Raw genomic sequence first — 10,522 nt, forward strand, 5'->3', positions numbered from 1 at the left:
CAGGGCAATGAAGAGAGAAGTCTTATGAATGACGGTAAAATTAGAATCGACTTCCAGGCACGCTGTCGCTGGTTTTCCGCTGCCTTCTCGCTGCATCCTAATTTTATTTCTACGATTTCGTCTGACGAAATCCGACCGGATCGATAAGAGAAACGATTACTAATCAACGACTTCTCTTCCTGTCATCGCAAAATTGTTTCTATTTTAACAGGCTAATCATACTTTCTCTCTCACTTTATTGCGGAATACTCTGCTGCTTATCTTAAATCCGTGGCGAATTATTAACATGCGTCGATTTATATTGAAGGTCAAGTTTATTTTTATCTGGCAATTTCTTTATTTGTGAATTGGCCGCTTCCTTTCTCAGAAAGCGAATTTTTCCATAATCACAATTTTTTAGGAGCAATCGGTAATTGCACGTTTTAGCGCTTTTTCTCTATAATATATGTAAAGATAAAAAAGAGATGATACGTGCATATAATACAAAAGAAAATACCATCGTGATTGGCAAACAAGATGGTGCACCGAAGAGCAATTCACACCAACGAAATGGCGCTTCGGCATTTCCATGCCTATTACATCCAATAAAATGAATTTGTTCAATGTGCCGTGCTATGATCGCGAACTCGCAACGTTACGAATCACGCGGTGTAAATTAATGACGGATTATTGTTAGCATCAGGATGTCGGCGCTGTAGTTAGCAAGCAATTAACGTTATGGCTTTGACTCTCATAAATACATATTCGTTCATGACGCGTTTATAATATTTATATTTATCTGGGACGCTGTTTCTGTTTTTAAATTACTTACAAACAAGATTCTCTATAAACTACATTTTTCTTTCTTTAACAAGAAAAAATGAGTACTGTCAATCATAGTATTTTCGATACCAGAAAACGTCACGTGATTGATCGCGTAATTGTTTATCGAAATTTCTATTTCTTCTATTTGTACAAAGATCCCTTTTGATCTGGAAATAATCAGATAATTCTCAATCAGTCGATCACATAATTTGTATATTTTCTTCTAAACACCGAGTGTATTTTCCTCCGTGCAAGCAAGAAAATTGTTGTAATTCTATAAAAATTGCAATATTTTATTTTTAAATTAGGTGAAATTCTACTGAAAATCTTTATATATTATCTTCCTTTCATATTTTGTATACTTTTCATTTTATGCATTTGACTTTTCAACTTCCCTTTTTTCAATTTATGACTTTTAACAGCAGAAGGGATGAAAGAAAAGGATCATAGACGTATTTCCGGGAACGTGTATTTCACTCCTCAGGGGATCGATATTCGGAACTTATGTTAGGCGCAGTGTAACCCATTTTTATTGTAGGCGTTCTGCCTACGGTAACGTTTTCGTCTCTTCACGCGGTTACGTAATGCTCGCTCCAAAGTCGAACCTCAAACGAAGAATTAGCTACGACCTTATTTTTACATTTTTTTTCTTTGTCCTCGTGTGTTACGTTACGATGCCGACAATAAGCTTCAACTGCTGAGTATAATAATAATTTCTATTGACGTGCAAGATAGTAATCTATACATTTATAAATATGAGCGCAGTATAGTTTAGAGCGGCAGCTTAAGAGGCGAGGCATATCAGTAATAAAATACTGTTTTTAAGCCTATATTTTAATATCACTTAAATAATAATAAAAAAAGATAATAGACGAATTACACATAGTAGAAATTTCGCGTGTACAATTCATCTCACTGCTTGAATTCTGTACAGTTTATGAAATGGGCGAATTCACTGCTGGGAGAAAGGCTGTTCGCGAGGGTCATGAAAGCGACGTTTTACGGTCACTTCGTCGCCGGCGAAGACGAAGTGCAGATCACTCCTGTCTTAGATAGGCTGCGGCAATTTGGCGTTAAACCGATCCTTGATTATTCCGTCGAGGAAGACATTTCGCAGGAGGAGGCCGAGCGACGCGAAGTTCAGTAAGTACTCTTTAAATGAGTTTTTACATATTTTCGCACTCGTGAAAATTACGTTGCCGCTATCGTACGTTGATCCCTTTTATTTTTCATCCTTGTAACACAGCAGTGTACGCTGTTCCGTCGCTCGAATCCCTTCGCCAAGTATGAAATTTAAGTCCGCGTATCGCTTTACCGCGCACGACTAATATCGGATATAGTTCTCTATTCGTTTATCTTTGCTTCTGTGCATAAAGAAGAGATTGGATTTTAATTTCCATTAGTATGTACATATACGCTAATGAAGAATCCGTAGAGATTCCCCGATTGGAAAAAATTCAAGAGAGGAACGAAACGTCTAAATAGAAAAAAAAAATCGAACGCATACACAGACACAGGTAATAAGTGGCCCAATACGTAATAGGTGCTGAATATTTGGTATTCTTCCATTTCAGAGCTTCGGTGTCGGAAGCGGGCGACGAGAAGAGGGAGGGGCCGCTTAAAAAGTATCACGTGGAGAAATCGTTCGCCGATCGGCGATACAAGGTGTCGTCGGCCAGGACGTATTTCTACCTGAACGAAGCGTCATGCGAGCGAAACATGGACATATTTATCAGGTGTCTGGAGGCTGTGGCGAGTGAGTCACGAACTTTATTTTTGGTTCTCTATAGCATTTTAGTATCCTTCCTAATCCCCGAGATCGGCGTCTTTGATAGCGCGACATTGAGCTATACAGGATGCCTATCATAATCCGGTTTAGAACTGATTTTTCATTTGAGTCTCTTGAATTTGAAGTTACAACATCAAAAATATTTTTTGCTAATTTAACTTTAAGCGTGCAAATTAGAAATCCGTATTCATTTATTCTATCGTCTCATTCTATTCCGCAATTTATCAAATTTACGTGAATAGGCAACCACAGGTAACGACAATTAAATTCATGAAGCAGATTGATCTTTTGCGTAATGTTCAAACTTTTTTTTCAAGTGTCTCTTGACCTTCTTTTCGAATATTTAAACGATGCAGATGGCTGAACGTATTGCGTATCTTCGTCATCCGTGGAAATTAATTCGAGATTTACTATCACGTCAAGATTACTGCATTGCTATTATCGTACAACTTGATCTTCGCATGATTATTATTTTACGAACGCGATTATCGATTACCTGATTACACGAAGATTATTTACCGTAAGAATACTTATTCGAGTGTTACTCGTGACTGGACGATAAAATATGAGCGATGATGTATAAAATTAATTAACTGAATGAACGAGTCATGCAATTAAATTAAGACGCGAAGCGTAAGTTGCATTTAATCGAGGTAAAACAAAAATCTATTTATCGTGGCGGAAGAACTGCTTCCCCGGGGGGGTAATAGCGTAATTACGGGGGCGCGACTCCGACGTCACGGAGTCGCGTGCAAGATCGATCGCCGCTTTCAGCGAATTTTCGGTTCCCGTTGACGCGAGAGCACACGCCTCTTTTCCTGACAACGGTATTACGTATCAGCAATATCTGTGCGAACCGCTTAAATTATTGCTAATACGAGAAAGAGAGAGAGAAACAGCATGTGCTCTCGCCCTGACGCCGTCGCCGATGACGACGGTGGAAGCTTTCGAAATTCCGCGAGTCACAGACGTAGGCCAATTCTCCTCTCGGCTATAAATATCAATACGTGAGCGAATCATCGTTTGCGCTTTTCGCCCGAATTATGTGACGTAACGTGTCGGAGACATTTGACGGACAAAAAGCTGTGGTCACGAGTTGACTAATGTCTAAGAAATAGAGAGGGAAAGTTTAAGAAGTCGATATAGCGTCGAACATAAAGAGTATGCTGCATAAAGAGTACTGCTTCGTGAAATTTTACAGAGGATGAAGTTAGGACTCTGCAGCTGAAATATCCCTCCAAGAATATTACCTTTCATGCCCAAGCCGATCCCTATCCTGGTAAGAAGACAATGCTTTCCTTCTTTCCCAATTGGATTCTTCTCCACATACACTTTTCTTTTATCATCCTGAAATATCAAGCGCTTTCTCGCGCGCTTTACTTTTTTCCACGAAAGAATTAACAGTCAATTTGATTGGTATTGTAGTATAATACGACGTAACACAAAGTATATCTTTGCAGGTGCTTCGATGGGAATGGGCATCACAGCCGTCAAATTAACGGCGCTCGGCCGGCCGCAGCTTCTGGTTAGTAATAACTTCTACTTCATTATTACTACCGACTTTAATTGCCTATTTGTAAACCTATAACTGCATATAAAATAATTTATGTTACAGCTGCAATTGTCAGAGGTAATTATGCGCGCACGGCAGTACACGTCGGACGTTATCGGCGGCGAGGGTGCCGTTCTGGCGCATCACGCGAAGCCCGATGATTTTAGGAAAAAATTCGAGGAGGCACGCATCAAGGACGAGGCGTCGGTGCAAAAGTTCCTTCAAAAAATTCAAGCGGATAAGGACGGGTACGAGCGATCAAAATGAGAAATTTCAATACGACGTTTTAATACAGAATAGCAAACACAATGTATATTTTTGTCTACGCAGTGTGATTCATCTTTTCCCGTGGAGCGGTATTCTAGACGAAAATTATGAACTGAGCGAAACGTTCCAAGTACCTGATATTAAGACGGGCAAAATGGTTAGGCTAATGTCGCAGCTCACGTCCAAGGAAGAAGAGATGTTTAGGAACATGATCAGGCGTTTAAACAATATCGTCACGGTGTGCACTTGACTAAGCAATGAGACTCAATTTTGAGGTTTTTGACTAGTTATAAATAAATAAATTATTCTTTTTTTGTTTACAGGTAGCTGACAATCTGGATGTGCGTATCATGATAGATGCGGAGCAGACGTACTTCCAACCGGCCATTTCTCGCCTGACCCTGGAGATGATGCGCAAGTACAATACGAAAAAGGTAATGTCCTAACGTTCTCAGAGAATCGCGACGTTATCACTTAGCTACTTTTCAGTGAATGATATTCTCACTGCCAAATGTCGGTCTACTTCTTAGGCTGTGGTATTCAACACTTACCAGACGTATCTGCAAGACGCATTTAACGAGGTGAAAACGGACCTCGAACAGGCAGAGCGCCAAAACTTTTATTTCGGTGCTAAACTCGTCCGCGGCGCGTACATTGAGCAGGTTTGTGAACATTTCTCGCGTTCTTCGAATAAACTTTTACTAAATGACGCGAAATACTATAGAGTTCTTATTCAGGAGAGGGCAAGAGCAGCAGCTATGGGTTATCCAGATCCCACGAACCCAACGTATGAAGCGACAACCGAGTCCTACCATAAGACGCTCATGGAGTGCCTGAGGCGGATGAAACAGTACAAGGACAAGGGCGAAGATCCCAAGAAAATAGGAATTATGGTCGCCTCGCACAATGAAGACACAGTGCGTTTCGCGATCGAGAAGTTAGTATCGCTGCGTATCAATTTTGTCTTTATTCTTGCTGCGAGAGAATATATGTATATTTTTTTACGTCTTCTTTTTTAGAATGAAAGAAATCGGAATTTCGCCGGAGGATAAAGTCATATGTTTCGGCCAGTTGTTAGGAATGTGCGACTACATAACATTTCCATTAGGTATGCAATAATTTTTTAAGCTCAAGTATTCTCCTCACGTTAATATGGGGGCCATCTACATAAGTCGCAAACGCGGACGTTTCTTTTTTTTTCTTTTTTTTTTACATTTCTTTTTTCTCCGCGTTTGCGTTTGCGACTTATGTAGATGGGCCTTTACACATGGATCAATTTTGAACGAAAAATTCTAGGACAATCCGGTTACTCCGCGTACAAGTACATCCCATACGGACCGGTTAAGGAGGTATTGCCGTATTTGTCGCGGCGCGCGCAAGAGAATCGGGGCATACTAACGAAGATCAAGAAAGAGAAACGCCTGCTGCTGAATGAAATCGCGAGACGTATAGTGCGCGGCAAGCTCTTTTACAAACCTAAGGGCAATTATACTCCGGTTTGAGCAGTCAATCCGTTTAGTTGCACACAGACAGAATTTTAAGTATCAAATTTAAGTAGTGGTTGTAAATTATTGAGAACTCTCCTGAAAGAACTTGAGGCGGGCACTTCAGATTGAAATAACTGATTGAAGTAACTTGACGGACCTGTTACTGTACTCGGAAGAGAGAGAGAACGAAAAAGAAAAGAAAGGAAAGTTAGTGAAAGAGAGCGTCACGTTCGCGTTCGTGAGCGTGAATGTGTACGTGACTTAAGGATGTACGCAGTGTTATCTATTACGTAAAAATCGCCTTAGTGTTGTATTATCGAATGTACCGATGCTCAAAGCTGTTGAGTAAAGCTGTAGTTATGTATTCGTTGCTCGTTTCGTTCGTCGTTATTAAAGAGGATGCCAGTGATAGTGCTACAATTTAGTTTCACTCACGAGAAAAGTGTTTTCACAAAGATCGAGCAAAGAGAGTCCAAAACCAATAATTCAATTCTTTCCACAGCTGGTGTATAAAAATAACAATGATTTTTTTAAACGATAGTCCGCGTATTATCTGTACACAGTATATTAAGAGATCAACCGAATTGATCAGCAGCTTTTTCGGCTATGAAACGCAACGATGATGACGATTGGGACAAATTTTATGTTGGGTTTTCTTTTTAGCATATTTGTGTTCTTTTCAAGTTTTACAATTTCTTTGAGAATCTCGTCAAATATTTTCCATGTGTATATAATACACGCGCGCATCAATTATTTATGATTTGTGTTCACCTAAATGTCTTATCGTCCGTAGTATCGGTAAAAAGGGGGAGAGGGGGGGGGCGGGATTAAGAAGAAACAAACGCTTAAATCCGGAAGTACAATCGTATGATTTGCTATCATCTCGACGATTATCGCTCATGGTGAACGTAGAATATGGACTGCTTAGAACATTCGCGATACGTTATAGTTACCAGGAAGCAGCGGATAGCAAATTGTATCACGTGCACTTCCATTAAGCGTATAACGTCGTCGATGAGCATTTTAATACACGATCTGCGGAACAATAGAGAAATGATCATGTCTGGATAAAGGAAAAGAAATAAATAACATGCGTATTAAAGAAAAGATAGTTTTCTTAGAAGTGCGACGAGATAACAGGGTGAAAGTATAATAGGATTCAGGAGTATCTTAGCGAGAGACGTGCGGATTTTCGAATGCTCTTGAGTAGAAACAGAAGAGAGAGAGAGAGAGAGAGAGAGAGAGAGAGAGAGAGAGAGAGAGAGACAGAGTTCTTCGTAGTGCACGTGTGTCGAGTCGCGATACAAAAGTGATTTTGGGCTGGTAACGATACGGCGATAACGAAAGCCGGAGAGATCTGCGAAAAACGCGATATTTCTTTTGTGATACATTAATAGCCGTTAGTTAAGCCACACGTATGTGTACATGAGATATTAATCCCACTTCGCTTCAGCCTAAAATTGCTTCTCGCGTTGCAAAGATAATCCGTAAGAAAAGCGTACGGCGCTGTTGGAGAACACTGCGAATACTGTCGATAAAAAAAAAAGAAAGATATGCACTCCGTCATCCTCACTGTTTCTTTCCAAGAAAGAAAACGAAGGAGGGTCGATTTATGATTTAGAAACAATAAATTCATGCCGTGATTTGAATAAGAGTTTTAAGTATTAACGAATCCTTTTTTCATCCGTCATGCGATAAAATTATGAGATAGAATTATACTTCGAAGAAAGTTATTGGAGATTAGGCGATGATCTGATTAATGGAAGGGAGAATTGCGTCCAATCTGATGTGTTTCGTATATAATTTAGCGTTACTCGTCGATGTCAATACAGGGCTGTAATTCGCGACTTCGAAAAATCACGATCATACAATCAACGATCAGCAAGTTACGATATCATTTAGCCTGTAAGATTGTACAAGCGTTTCCGGGGAAGTTGTGCAGTGCATTCTGATATTCTCAGGCCAGTATTTCCTTTATACTCGCAATCGACGACTCAATAATGTATTCCTCCAGTCGGTACTATTACCGTCCTTTTTGTTTTAAACTCACAGATTGTCATCAGATTATACTCATTTCGTTTCTCTCTCGACGATCTGTACGTGAGTGCAGTCATTTGTGATCTCTTATCTTTTTGCTGTATACATTATGCGAGAGCGTTTACGTTTATAGTATGTGTGTATGTAGCCTACATTTATACACGACTGTAATAATCCTAACGAAATGCGTAAGGTATTTACTCGCTTCGTAGGGACGCACTGCGTGCGCGACATTGATCGATTCGCGGGAGAAAAGGAAAGGAAGGAAGAGTTGTAGAGCGAGTCTAAAAAAAAATTTCTGTGAATCATATGTTAATGCTTGAAGAAAAAGAAGGAAGGAAAACGAGAAACATGATCGATGAAGAAATAAATAAAGGGGCATTGTTACAAGTTACACGGGCTAATAGCTAAAATGTTTCCAAGTTCTATATGGTATACTGGATGTCCATGAGTGTGTGCGTGCGTGTGTATGCGTGTAAATTTTTAAACGTTATACGTTGATAAATTTGGTTGAGATTCAAGGCTTTCTTCAAAGCCAGCTAATTCGTGCCCTGTCACGCTCTCATGAGTACGCGAGCTTCTACTCGTGGTCCCGTTAAGAAATAAGATGCTGACAATAACTTAGATAGATAATGTTGACGTATGTATATACATATACATATATATGTATATATATACAGACGTATAATAGGTGTATGAATCCTGTCACTTGCATTTATGTCATTCATTGAAAGTTGGAAGAGAGCAGAGCGCGAGACCAATGATGCGTCCTGGGGATGTGGAGGCGTTTATTCAGAAAGAAATTGATGAAGAACCGTCGCAAAATTTCCAACTACTCTAATTCGAGTACTCGGCGTTTTACTGCCAAAGCATTCGAGTTGCGATGAGATTGATCCATTGCTATCCTTTTTTTTTTTTTTTTAAGGAATTTCGAATTTCTCAGTAGTTTTGAAAGTTGCAGATGATTTCGTCGATCTTTTTCCTCTCTTCGTCTTACTTTTTGTCGATTGTTTTCTCTCTCTCTCTCTCTCTCTCTCTCTCTAATTACGTGCAATCTTTTCTTTTTATTCAGTCGACGCTTAAATAAACTAGTTAACAGTCCTAATGAGCTCTTAGAAATTCATGTATTAAGTCAACGTTCGTTAACGAGGAAGATCGGCGAAATCTGAGTCATGAGTGATCAGCGCTTTTAATGTATTTAGTTTTTACGAAGTACAAAAACGAATGGAGAATCAACGATCTCTATGATGAAAGTAATTCCAAGTATTAAATATATATAGAAGAGAGAGAAGGGAAAAGATATTAAAGAGAAATGCGTGCGATTTGGTACGGACAATCGAGCGTGTTTGCTTTTCCTTGGGGACGTTCGTTATAGGCGTTCGTAGAACAGGTGATCTCGGGAATGGCGATTTTGCGCGTCGCACATGAAAGTGAATTAAAGCGTCGATCGATATAAAATAAGATAATATTTATTATTTCATGAAATACAGATAATATATGCCTTTCCCCAATGCCACTGACGATATACTATTCCTTGCTCCGCGCCTCGCTAGGACACTAAACGTTCTTTTCGCTTCCTCGTTTTTTCCCCCTGCCTTCTTCCTTTTCTTTTCTTACCCCGCGGGCAATCGGCCGTGAGCCTCGGCGAACCGGAAGTGAGCAAGTTTATTGCTGAGTAAAAAGTACGGATTTATATCTGCGAGCGTTTTTGCGTCCTAGCGGTTCTTTTTCTCTTCTTTCACACCTCCACGGAACCTCGCGAACTTTCTTCCTTCTCTTTTTATCCCCATCGTCGTCCTGCGATCCTTACTCTCGGTCAAGCGTAATACGATTAACTCGAACATCGGAAAACATGTATGAGGCGCATAAAAAACTTTACCGTAAAATGGGATAGGTTTGTACCGACGGAAGCAAGGATCCCGGAATTTTTCCTGAAATTAAGTGTAATATACATAATACTCGTTAATGATCAAATAACGTCTCGTTTCTGATTCGCACAAAATTATTGTTAAATTGAGCATAATTACGTATTTCCGGCTCGAAACTATTGTTTGCGTAAATCTGATCAGGTGACAAAAGTGCGACGTGAATCATGAGACGAAAGAAAGGGGGAATAAAACTCGCGGATTATTTCTTTCGTGTTAAAGGATCTCGAAATTGTTCTTTTTTGCAGGGTGACGTAAAAAGTTACCCCCGTCAATGCGCTCGCATTACGCCGCGATACTCCGCGGTACGGGTCGTCGTACATACAAACAATACGCTACGTCCCCGTCGTCGGGGACGCAGATGAAAACCAGGCTCCGTTTCCGCCGGATGATGTATGTCAGTGATATGTTACCCCCGTTAATCATTTCTAATTTAACATTCGACTCGCCTACACTTGTAACATTAAACGAGATAACACTTATTAATCTCCCTTAAACTTTACGCGATTACAGATTTTCGCATTGCTTAACGTCTAAGATCCGTAACAAAAACGTCAACTGACGGTCTGCGAACCGGGAGACGATCACGATTGCCGCTAACGCAATCGGGGAATATGTCCTATAAACGATTAAATGCCTCCGTAAAACGGGGCCGATTTTT

At 40.0% G+C, this 10,522-nt stretch overlaps 1 protein-coding gene across 3 annotated transcripts in view; it reads left to right on the plus strand.

Annotated features, from left to right (window-relative positions):
• LOC105454127 (proline dehydrogenase 1, mitochondrial) overlaps positions 1-9,440 on the plus strand; it is a 17,647-nt gene extending 8,207 nt beyond the window's left edge. Inside the window, exons 2-11 of one of the 3 annotated variants that reach the window (XM_011696506.1) lie at positions 1,739-1,947; positions 2,379-2,560; positions 4,054-4,118; positions 4,209-4,393; positions 4,476-4,650; positions 4,736-4,846; positions 4,943-5,074; positions 5,150-5,349; positions 5,432-5,520; positions 5,709-9,440. In XM_011696506.1, the coding sequence (XP_011694808.1) occupies positions 1,739-1,947; positions 2,379-2,560; positions 4,054-4,118; positions 4,209-4,393; positions 4,476-4,650; positions 4,736-4,846; positions 4,943-5,074; positions 5,150-5,349; positions 5,432-5,520; positions 5,709-5,914 (1,554 nt within the window). In that variant the 3' untranslated portion in view covers positions 5,915-9,440. Of the gene's footprint in view, positions 1-1,738; positions 1,948-2,378; positions 2,561-3,797; positions 3,873-4,040; positions 4,119-4,208; positions 4,394-4,475; positions 4,651-4,735; positions 4,847-4,942; positions 5,075-5,149; positions 5,350-5,431; positions 5,521-5,708 lie in introns of those variants that run through there. The other 2 variants (XM_011696508.1, XM_011696507.1) reach the window with 2 other exon arrangements.
• The last annotated feature ends 1,082 nt before the right edge of the window (positions 9,441-10,522 follow it).

The sequence above is a fragment of the Wasmannia auropunctata genome, unplaced genomic scaffold (assembly GCF_000956235.1).
Source record: "Wasmannia auropunctata unplaced genomic scaffold, wasmannia.A_1.0 LD335988.1, whole genome shotgun sequence".
In the NCBI taxonomy this organism is placed as follows: Eukaryota; Metazoa; Arthropoda; class Insecta; order Hymenoptera; family Formicidae; genus Wasmannia; species Wasmannia auropunctata.